At 37.3% G+C, this 12,358-nt stretch overlaps 1 protein-coding gene across 1 annotated transcript; it reads left to right on the forward strand.

Annotated features, from left to right (window-relative positions):
• Window positions 1–7,554: 7,554 nt before the first annotated feature.
• Window positions 7,555–10,705, forward strand: LOC127641224 (sphingosine 1-phosphate receptor 1-like). The gene is given in 3 exon segments (XM_052124051.1): window positions 7,555–7,758; window positions 8,425–9,425; window positions 9,427–10,705. Coding segments are annotated over 2 exon segments (1,089 nt in total). The 5' UTR covers window positions 7,555–7,758; window positions 8,425–8,627; the 3' UTR covers window positions 9,718–10,705.
• Window positions 10,706–12,358: the final 1,653 nt, after the last annotated feature.

Consider the following 12,358-nt stretch of genomic DNA (forward strand, 5'->3'; position numbering starts at 1 on the left):
AAGTCCTCTATTGTACAAAGCCTTTCTAATAAAGAGGACCGGTGAAAGGCTTAGACTGAGCTGAATCATGCTGTGGTTGGACTTAGCCTAGACAACTAAGACAATGTGGGTGGCTCTCTAGACTCCGGTCTCCACGCTTGTTGCACCTTTTCTCTGGCCCAAATTGCTACGGGTGTGTTGGTACTAATAACCATGAAGTGACACCAATATGATTTTACATGCTTTTCGTCATTCAGAATTTTGTGGGGTTTGACAAGAGTTAAGTGCACTGTGATGTCTTAATGTAGTGTTTAAATATTCGAGGTTCTGTCTTTCGATTCACTTTTGAATATTATAATCTAAATATTTTATATATATATATATATATATATATATATATATATATATACATATTATATATTATATATTTTTTTAATAATATGTATTTCTTTAATTGTGTTATAAAATTATACTTTGCATACACCAAAGAATCATTTTCGGTAATGAGGAAAAATTACCGTAATTTTACCTCATTACCATAATGCATCCAGACATTTCGCCTTTGAGATTTAGATTTAGGCTTTATATTTATTTAAAATATTTACAATGGTGGCCAAAGGTTTGGAATAATGTACACATTTTTCTGTTTTGGAAGGAAATTGGTACTTTAATTCACCAAAGTGGCATTCTACTGATCACAAAGTATAGTCAGGACATTTCTGATGTAAAAAACAGCACCATCAGAAATCAGGACCCATTTCCAGCAGCCATCACTCCAATAACTTATCCTTGAGTAATCATGCTAAATTGCTAATTTGGTACTAGAAAATCACTTGCCATTATATCAAACACGGCTGAAAGCAATTTGGTTCATTAAATTAAGTTTAACATTGTCTTTGTGTGTGTTTTTGAGTTGTCACAGTGTGCAATAGACTGGCATGTCTTAAGGTCAATATTAGGTCAAAAATGGCAAAAAAAGAAACAGCTTTCTCTAGAAAATGAAGGCTATACGATGCTTGCAATTGCCAAAAAACTGAATTTTTCAGTCTTCAAAGACAAATGACAACTGGCTCTAACAAGGACAGAAAGAGATGTGGAAGGCCAGATGTACAGCTAAACAAGAGAATAAGTACATCAGAGTCTCTAGTTTGAGAAATAGACGCCTCACATTTCCTCAGCTGACAGCTTCATTGAATTCTACCCGCTCAACACCAGTTTCATGTACAACAGTAAAGAGAAGACTCAGGGGTGCAGGTCTTATGGGAAGAATTGCAAAGAAAAAGCCACTTTAAAAAAAAAAAAAAAAGAAGAAGAAAAGTTTAGGGTGGCAAAGAAACACAGACATTGGAAAACAGTGTTCTGAAGCTTTTGTGGGATTAGATAGACTCTAAGGTCCCCGACAAGACAGCCACATCTATGGCAAGTGCTACAGGAAGCGTGGAGTGAAATACCACCTGAGTATCTGGACATACTGACAGCTGGAATGCAAGGACCTGCAAAGCTGTCGTTGCTGCATGTGGAAGATTTTTTTGATGAGAACTCTTTGAAGTAGTTTAAGAAGTTCTGAACATTGGATAGCTCAGCGAGTAAAGATGCTGACTGCCACCCCTGGAGTCGTGAGTTCAAATCCAGGATGTGCTGAGTGACTCCAGGTCTCCTAAACAACCAAATTGGCCTGGTTGCTAGGGAGGGTGTAGTCACATGGGGTAACCTCCTCATTGTTGCTATTATGTGGTTCGCTCTCGGTGGGGCGTGTGGTAACGCGCACAACAAGCGCCGTGATAAGATGCGTGGATTGGCGGTCTCAGACGTGGAGGCAACTGAGATTCGTCCTCCGCCACCCAGATTGAGGTGAGTCACTATGCCACCATGAGGACTTAGAGCACATTGGGAATTGAGCATTTTAAATTGGGGAGAGAACATTTTTTTTTTTTTTTTCAATTGTAAAAGTAATTTTTCATGTTATTAATGTCCTGACTATATATTGTGATCATTTGAATGCCACTTTGGTGAATAAAAGTACCAATTTCATCCATAAGAGCAAAATCTGCACATTAGTCCAAACTTTTGGCTGCCAGTCTATATATATTATTCTATATTATATATATATATATGTATATATATATATTGTAATTACCATTATTCTTAGTGGTGATTTTCATTTGATTCTCATTACTGTAATAACGTTATTTTCACTGTATCACTTTATAGTTTTATAGGTGAATTGCACGAAAACATATATATGTAACTTTTCACAACCAAATTAAAAGAAAAAATAAGAAATTATGTTTTGCATGTACTTAAGAGCCATTAAACGGTACTTTTTCCTCATTACGGTAATGCATCCAGACATTTCTCCTTTTAGATTTAGGATTTATGTATATATATATATCTGGACATGACAATTCACTCACACAATAAATTGACATTTTGTTGATTGTCTTGAAATATGTTTTAAACTGCTCACATGAATGCTAGGTTATTGAAACACCTTCCTGACTGGGAGACCTCAGTCAGTCCGGATCGGGAGCAGCATCTCCACCACCACCACCACCACATTGAGCACTGGGGCCCCCCAGGGCTGTGTGCTCAGTCCACTGTTGTTCACTGTGCTGACTCACGACTGTGCAGCAATGCACAGCTCGAATCACATCATCAAGTTCACCCATGACACGACCGTGGTGGGTCTCATCAGCAAGAAAGACGAGTCAGCACACAGAGAGTAGGTGCAGGAGCTAACAAACTGGTGCTTAGCCAAAAAAGAGATGGTTGTTGACTTCAGGAGAGCACGGAGAGACCACTCTCTGCTGAACATCGACGGCTCCTCTGTGGAGATCATCAAGAGCACCAAATTCCTTGGTGTTCACCTGCCGGAGAACCTCACCTGGTCCCTCAACACATCTCTACTTTCTGCGAAGGCTGAGAAAAGCTCACACCTTTTTGCACTACCTGTTTTACCTGACACTTTCACACCAGAACTGTGTACTGGTTGGCGCTGAACTGTCTCTTACTGTGCCTATTGTCCTGTTTCAGCAATTATTGTACCATTTTGTACTATTTGAAAATGTTGGCATGTGCACTTTATGTAGAAATGTGTAGGACTTATTTAGTTCTGTGTAGTCTTGTGTAGTTCTATTTGTTTTATGTTGTATCATGTAGCACCATCGTCCTGGAGGAACATTGTTTCGATTCACTATGTACTTTAAGAGCTGTATATGGTTGAAATGACAATAAAAGCCACTTGACTTGACTTGACACATATCGATAATATACATTCTATCACCATTTAATAAAAATCAATTTTAGTATTAAGCATCACATTCTATGCATGCAATAGATGTATTTCTATGGGACTTTAGCGATTATCTTTTCAAGTCAACCTCAACAAGAACAAGCAAAAAACGTCATTATTTGGAAAATGTTTAGTCAAATTCCTTAGCTGCCCCAGCTGGGCATGTGGAACTAATTACTCACAAGGAATTTACACAGTAAGTGAAACCGAGAACATGTGCTGCGTGTCAGAGAGCTTGTACGAATCACTGAGGTGGCCATGCTAACATTGTTACGAGCGTCTTCCTGTCGCAGGCTTAATGGATGGAACCTAAGCTTTATTTACCACCATCAAAAGAGCAATCGCACTCAGTAAAGATGTATTGATTGCTGTTTATTGATTGTCAATGACTTAAAGAAAGTGGATGAAGCCAATGCACTAACAAAGCCTATGTTGCTTGAGCGTTATAATCGTTTACGTCAATATGATGTACTAGCTTAGCTGGATGGGGGAGGTGTTGTTCATGGGACCTATCTACACTCACTGTGAGAACCAGAAGAAAGCAAGGTGCAGTTTTTTGGGGGGCAAAGGGTTGTGTGGATGAACCATTGGAAATGTGTATGGCTCAGAATTTGCTCTATCAGATCTCCTAAGACTTCATTAAGCTCTCAGTTATGATTTAAGGATCCACTTTGTCACATTTATCACAGTTTGACTAATCGATTGTCAAAGATTCCGCTCTAATCGTTTGACCTATCCCTGACCTAGCATGTTTGCGGACTTTATCGAGCTGTTTAATGTTACAATCTGGAATAACAGAAAGAGGAGCTATTTGTGCAGTGTTTTCAGGGCAGGCAGGGTGACCTCGGAAACCGAATATAGCTCTTTCCTCTTTCCTTCTTTCTAAGAACAATATATATCTTTTTCGGACACTTTTCCCATATTTGTTAGTTCAATCATGTAAGCCTATATATGTAAACCCCAGGACAGCCTTGTTAAAATAGTAGTACATCACGTGTGTAGCTTTGCTCAAGCGGGTCAATTCATTCATTGCTGGTTTCCTGAGATCATATTTCCCAGGAATGTTTTATGAGGTCAGTTTAATGTAGTGAGCACAAGTTACAGGCAATTTTATAACCTTTGTCGTAAGGGGCACGGAGTCTTTACACTTCACTCAAAAGTCTTAATAATGTTCTGGACATGGTCTACACCTAGATTTAAAGTAATGTTCTGGGTTTGATACAAGTTAAGTTCAATCGACAGCAGGGACGTAGATTCCAATAATCAAAACAAGCAAGTACACGCGCCCATTATTTATACCATGATCAATGGGAAAAATGGGTAAATGCTTCACGCTGCAATCCTCCCCCCAAATGTTCAAGCCAAATCTACACTCTTGATCGACAGCATCTGTGGTATTACCAGAGAAAATCATATTATCTTGTCCCTCGTTTTGTAAAAACATACAAAAATCACGTTCACAGTAATGCACGTACAATGGAAGTCTATGGGGCAAGACATTGCACTGGAATAAACATTAAAATACATATTAAAATACACACATTGAAATTTCATAAGTATTGCCACAATTCTTAAACATTATAGGTGTGTTAAAATCACTTACCAACCTTGTCTGGGCAAAGTTTTATGCAGGTTTTCAACTCATGTCATGACTATGTAAAGACGTTGAACCTGGTAAAATCTCTTCTACGGAAATTCATCCACCAAGAACAGTAGTCCTACCTCTAATGATTGTTTATACAAATTTACAGCTCAAGTAACACACATTTTTGTACAGAAATTGTAATTTAAGAGCTTTAAATTTCTGTTTTTAAAACCTTCAATAAACTTTCCCCATAGACTTCCATTATAAGCTCATGGAAGACAGAGGACAAGACAAATTCTTTGTCTGTGATGATCTATTCTACAGCATGTCTCAGATACTGCCAAAAGAGCTGAACTTGTTTTGAGTGTGGAGCATCTTTAATGGTTTTTAGAGTTGCCTTAAAGTTTCATATTTGTCCATGTGATGATAACAAGAGTTGTAATGTTTTCTGCTTGGGTCAAATATTGGATGTACCAATATTTGTACCAATATCTGTTATCAGTTTGGCATTAATTGTAAAGTTTTTGTGATCTCAATATGTGAATTAATACGCACACAGCTGCAAGGAAATTTGGTGTTGACTGACTTCATGAGGCTCCATGCACTTTCCACAGCATGCTTCCTTAATGGTCCGTTGAAATGCCCGAAAATCATCCACGTTTTGTTGGCATGGGAACGAATGGGGCGACAAGCTGACATAAAACACATGGCATGTTAGGTGAAAGGCTGGGAAGAGGAAGGAATGTGTGAGAGAGAGAACATGGGATGAAAGAAATGTCAAGACCTCTCTGAAATGTTGTGTAACCAAAAAAACATACATCACGTGCTATGCCACTCAGACTTTTCAGAATTGTTTTGAAGAACTTTCACAGAAGATACACAGAACCTTTTTGGCCCAATGGGACTATTGCCTTTCCTTTTTCCCAAAGCAGTGAAGCAGTTACATAGGTGAAGACAGAGAAACATCATTAAAAATAATGTGGTATGTTCAACTTTGTCCTCTTTCCACCCCCTAATCACCCTCAAAATGAAAAAACACGTTACTTTCACATGCAAATTAGCTTTTGATTTGCCGCAAATGTTTGCCAGACGTTTTCAGCTCTTCGCCGGTCCTTTGGCAACAATGGATAATTTGCCGCAAGTTTGCCACAAAGAGCATTTGCATGTGAATATGATCAGTAGCGAATTTACGGCAAGTTTTCTGCATATTTACCATGAACTCTCGACTTTCGAAAGGGTTAGCAATGCCCTGGCTTTTTGAAATGGCAAACACCACTAAAATGTAGTTTGTGCCTATTTTTGCCCAAACAATTGTGATCTTGTGTTTTATTTTCTTAACCTCTGCTTGGCCTGCCACACACAAACGCAGGGTTTTATGGGTCGTTGAATTACTTCAAAATAGCTGCGGTCGAAAAATAAGCAAACTCACACCCAAAAATCAGCCAAATGAGAGACCATTCTCTCCTTCAAGATGATCATCATCATATTGCAGTTTCATCCAGAAGTCTTAAACACAGGTTGTCTCATAGTGGACAGGAAGTTCTGTTATTTAAAGAGCCTCAAGGTTTTTTGTGGTATCCCTTTTCATGCTTCAGTGTCGTTTTCAATCTACTACTATTTTTTGTTTTCTGATTGGCGGTCCTCAGTTTAGTTTCCAGTAAATTCACAGGACTATAATTGTTTTAGGTCACATTGTCAAATTATTCAAACTGACCTGTATTGCAAGATGCTGACCATCCTCGACAGTGAACAAAATGCTTACCTTTACACACTACTAATCCAACTATAAAGATAGGACATACACAAACACACATTGCTACCATTTCACTCAGCCTATTCCTTGCCATAGGGCTTTAGGGACATGGGCCAAGCAGCAGATTTGACAGAATGGGCAGCACATGTGATTAATGCTAAGGAGAAATTAGGGCAAATGGGGGGTAGAGGAGCGTTCATGCTTGGCTTGCCCACCCGGCTAAGGTCATGATATTTGGGGTGAGTCTGTCTACAGCTGAGACATTCCCATAGGATAAAACAAAAGAACCTCGGATTTGGGGTTAATCTGAATTTGACAGAATACATATAAGCTTTATGACTATAATGATGATAATACATCATAATTCTATGCAGTATATTGTACATGTATAATAAAAATGCAATTATATAATGTATAATAAAAATAATAAAATGCAACGTTAATAATTACAAGATATCCATTACAACCATAGGGTTGACTCAGGATGTCATACACATTTTATTAATTAATTTACATTTACAATAATATTACAAATAATAAAATAATTTATAAATAATACAATAACTTAATAATAATAATAATAATTAATGAAAAAAGTTTTCATAAATTATTAATTGATTATTTTATATATTATAATTAATTTATAATAATTGTATGATTATTATAAACATTATATATGTCATAAAATATATTAAACATATATAGCTAATAAAATGTATATTACATATAATACTAAACCAAAAAATTAATACACAGATAATTACAGGATATTCATCACAATAGCAAATATAACTAATATTAATAACTAAACATGTCTTAAAAAGATCATACATTTCCAATTGATGATATCATGATTGTTATTTTATTTTCAGTGTCATTTGCCCCTGAAGATATTATTATTGTTGTAGAATAGTAAGAGGTTAATGACACTGAGTGAAGGGGGAGGGCTATGACATTGGTGGGCTGAACTGAGAAGGGGGAATTGGAGTAGATCTCTCCAGTCTCTCTCCTGTCAGAGAAAATGTTCCCCTACAATCCTTGACACGAGACTCAAGCGGGATGCGACAAATATCATACCTCTGAAATCTGACCATATTGCATTAAAATTGCATGATTACATTTTCAAGTCATTTAGTCCGGAGTTTAAAGGTAAGAGAAACTTTTCTTTTCCTCCTTTTTCCACCTTCTGAATATCGAATGTTAATGATCTTGACCGTCTGAAATCTTATTAAGTTTTGCTTTGAAAGTTTGCGAAATCGCGATATTACAGTAGCTACGATTTAATCAAATGTGTTCAGCGAAGAAAACGTCTTTTTCCATGGTGGCATGTCTTGGCACATCATCCAAATTGGCCAGTGATGAAATGTATTTTTACAAAATGATATTGAATATTCTTTTGGCCAATATATTTGAAAATTGACTTTTGCGTAGCGAATATATCGATTAAAGTTAATCGCAATTTTTTAAACTATTTATCGCAACTGTTTTCTTGTGATTATTATTTGTTTGTTTTTACCAAAACTTTTTTTAAATAAAATGTTTTCATTTATTTGCTTTTTTATTCTTCTTTAAAATGAATATGTACTTTTAAGATTATATGTAGGCTAGATTATATTTTGCATAATATTTTTTAGCGGTTTTATTTATTTATTTATTTATTTTATAGATTTAACTGGTTTTTGAAGTTTGAAGAACACTGTTTTCAATTTCATATTTTTTATAGCCTATCATAACATACCTATCTGAGTAAAGTAATATGATATTCTGATTTTACTCTTCCTAATTTTGCTAATAATGCTAATTTGTTTTTTCCAGCCTATTCACGATGAAGTTATTGGATATGTGGACAGCATTCATCCGTTGTGAGGATTTTTACCTGACTTGAGAAAACGTTGGTTAAATGACATCATTCTAAGAGGATACTAACTGGATACTCAGCTTCCCAAGTCCACCAGCACCCCTCTGTGGACTGTGGTGGACTGCACATTGGATTTAAAACTACCAAGCCAGTGCAAACCATGGATGACCTAATAGCCAGACACTACAACTTCACAGGGAAGTTTCGCAAGGTCGATAGAGACCCTGGACTCAGTGCGGACTCTGTTGTTTTCATCATCGTGTGCTGCTTCATCATTCTGGAAAATGTTCTGGTTCTCCTCACCATTTGGAGGACCAAGAAGTTCCACAAGCCCATGTACTACTTCATTGGGAACTTGGCCTTGTCAGACTTGCTGGCTGGAGTGGTATACACTGCAAACATCTTGCTGTCAGGAGCCAACACTTATAAGTTGACTCCCACACAGTGGTTCTTCAGGGAAGGAAGTATGTTTGTGGCCCTGGCTGCTTCCGTGTTCAGTCTCTTGGCCATCGCCATTGAGCGGCACCTGACCATGTTGAAGATGAAGCTCCACAATAATGGGAAGACGTGCCGTGTTTTCATGCTGATCAGCACCGTGTGGTTCATCGCTGCCATCTTGGGTGGCTTGCCCATCATGGGTTGGAACTGTATCGAGCGCATGAACAACTGCTCCACTGTTTTGCCACTCTACCACAAGACCTACATCCTCTTCTGCACCACCGTATTCAGCGTCATCCTCATGGCCATCGTCATCCTGTACGCCCGTATCTACGCTCTGGTGCGTACGCGGAGCAGCAAGCTGGTCTTCCGCAAGGTCTCCAACGGCCGTGGTGCCAACAAAAGCTCGGAGAAGTCCATGGCCCTGCTGAAGACCGTCATCATCGTGCTGAGCTGTTTTATAGCATGTTGGGCTCCGCTCTTCATCTTGTTGCTCCTCGATGTCGCTTGCCAGATCCGCGACTTGTGCCATTCTCTACAAGGCTGAGTGGTTCCTGGCTTTAGCCGTCCTCAACTCCGCCATGAACCCTTTGATTTACACGCTAACCAGCAACGAGATGCGCCGGGCCTTCATCAAGATGCTTAACTGTGGAATCTGTGGCCATACGGCTGGCAAGTTTTCAAGGCCAATCATGGGTGCCGAATTCAGTCGAAGCAAGTCAGATAACTCCTCCCACCCCAACAAAGAAGAGCCCGAATACTCACCCAGGGAAACCATAGTGTCTTCTGGAAATATCACCTCTTCTTCATAAAGGATTTGAACTGGGAGTAACCAGGATTTGTTGAAGTCTTGCACTTGCTCTGAAAAGTGCTTACACTCGGGACTTTGTCTTCTGCAATTGCTGATGGACTATCAGTGTTGAAGCTCTCCCTCCCTTCGGTATCAGAGCAAGCTAGGAAAGCACTTAACCAACTGTTATTCAGTGTTATTTGTCAACTTTTTTATCCCTGTCAAATGAAAACAATGTATCTGTTTGAGAAACCTTTAGAGAAGCACTTTTCGTGAAAGTGCTCCTTAATAGGCATTACTGACTCTCTAAAATGCATTGATGTGAAACATACTAGTTTGTCATGGTCGTTTGTAATACATTATGGAAATTAAATTAAAGAAATGCAGTCGAGAGGTACTTGTGTTTCTTTGACTTAACACTACGGTATTAGGATATTGTTTCGCCCCTGATCGTGAATGTATTTTATATTTGTTTTTCTTCACCTTTCAACAAATAAACTTTTGTTGTAGAAGTTGTGCATGTACATTAGCTGTCAATATTAATTTATCTTTGAAACAGTTCCAATAAATTTGAAACTTTGGATGAAGGAAATTAAATGTTGTGTTTATTCATTGTAAATACATTTTGTTATTTTACTTTGATTTTTTATAGCTTGTGCCCATTGATCTACTCTACTGGAAATGTAAGTGCAGCGTAGTTCTAGCGAGAAGACTAGCAGCTGTACATCATCGCACCATAAGCTGGGTAATTCCTAGCCAATCTCATGTAAGCCATTGCTTTATAAGTCTGCTCACAATCTATCACATTCCTGTTTCAGTGCGCTAACATGGTAACCTCCACCACCCCACCACCACCAGTTGAGTCCCGTCCTGCAGTAGGCTCCTCGCCCCTGCCTCCTATCTCCGGCAGGATATGACGGTTCCGAGTACAACATCTTCGGACTACCAGACGGGGCCTACGCCAAAGAGGGACATTACTTTTCTGTTTTATATTCATCAAATAAATGTCATCTTAAATCTCACTCAAGTCTGCAAGACCTCCTGATAGAAATAGTTTTGTCTTTACAGTGTTGCATAGCTCAAATCTACTGAAATGAATTATTGAGATCTGGAATGGGAAGGAAAGGTTTGGGAAATCTGAAATGAAACTTAAGATGCTCTGAGGCACGATGTACAACCAAATACAACAGAATTCTGACCTGGTTCATTAACATACACTTTTTTTCTTCTTTTTTTTTTACAATCTGTAGACTGCTTAAATACCATTGAAGTTAGAATATAACACTTCTAAATAGCATTAAATAAATAAAAACACACAAAACAACAATTCATTTGCTGGACTGTAAAAAAAAAAACAATTGTAAATTCATTCCTGTTGAATAAAAATGAATCAAAACACAAAGTTCTCATATCTGAGCTAGGAGCGCCACCTGGTGGACAATTTAACATAACCATTCTATTGAGGACTTGCATTAATGATAATCCAGGTCTACATTTTAAAATGCATATATATATATATTTATCCTGTGTGTGTGTGTGTGTGTGTGTGTGTGTGTGTGTGTGTGTGTGTGTGTGTGTGTGTGTGTGTGTGTGTGTGTAAAATGAACATGCAGAAAGAAACAATACAAGAGATTGAGACCTATTGCCACAGAATTGAAACGAAATTACAAGCCTAAATAACTTTTGTGCTTAGACCAGATTAACACTTTGAATTAGATTTGTTAATTTAATTTAAAGCAATTTTAAGAATATAAAAATGGCTAATGACTTCATTACAATATAATCTTCAGAATATATACATATTTCTTCAATAAATAATTATATTAAATTATAGCAAAAATTTTAAATTAATCAGTTAGCAAAACAAAACAAAAAAACTGCTAAGAGTACTATTATATAATGGTAAAAAAAACAAAAAAAAAAACAACTACAACAGGTTTTTATGTATTTAGCGTCTTTCCAAAGCTCAATGAACCTTTTCTCCCACAATATTTCAGTAAATTTTAAATAAAAGTTATTTATTTGTTGCGAAGTAATAGCCTAAGTGTTTTACCTCAGAAAAACAAACTATCCTGTCAGATAGTTTTTTTAAAAAAAAGTGCCTCAGAAATAACGTGTTGGCCTGCTGACCTGCTGTCAGACTAGATTATGTCAGGCTTTATGTAAATATTCTAGTTATGTTCATAATTTAAGATATTTTAATATTGTGTTGTGAAATAAAATGTGTCTAAACAACAGTGTTGGTGTAATGCATTAATAAGTAATTAATTACTGTAATTAAATGGCTTTTTCATTGAACAAAAAAGTAAAGTAAGGGATTACTCTTAATTGTTCAGTAATTTTATTACAGTTACTTCTGATGTAATTGCATTATATACGGTATAAACTATAGAACAATTCCATCAGATTTAGGAAACATGCTAAGTTGAAATACTGGCTTGTCCGAAAACAATGATACAGCCAGTATATTCTACTATGAAAATGTCTGTTCATGGCTGGAATTTCTGTTTATGTTTTGGCCTGTGTGATCCCGACCACTGCCCATTTCCCAAATAATATTTCAACACCCCGGATTGCCAGATCTGAAACAAGTTAGCAGGCAAACACAGTGTGCTTCAGCCATGGAAGCTAGCAATACATCCAGCTAACATTGGCAGAGTTAC

The sequence above is a fragment of the Xyrauchen texanus genome, chromosome 50 (genome assembly GCF_025860055.1).
Source record: "Xyrauchen texanus isolate HMW12.3.18 chromosome 50, RBS_HiC_50CHRs, whole genome shotgun sequence".
Lineage (NCBI taxonomy): Eukaryota > Metazoa > Chordata > Actinopteri > Cypriniformes > Catostomidae > Xyrauchen > Xyrauchen texanus.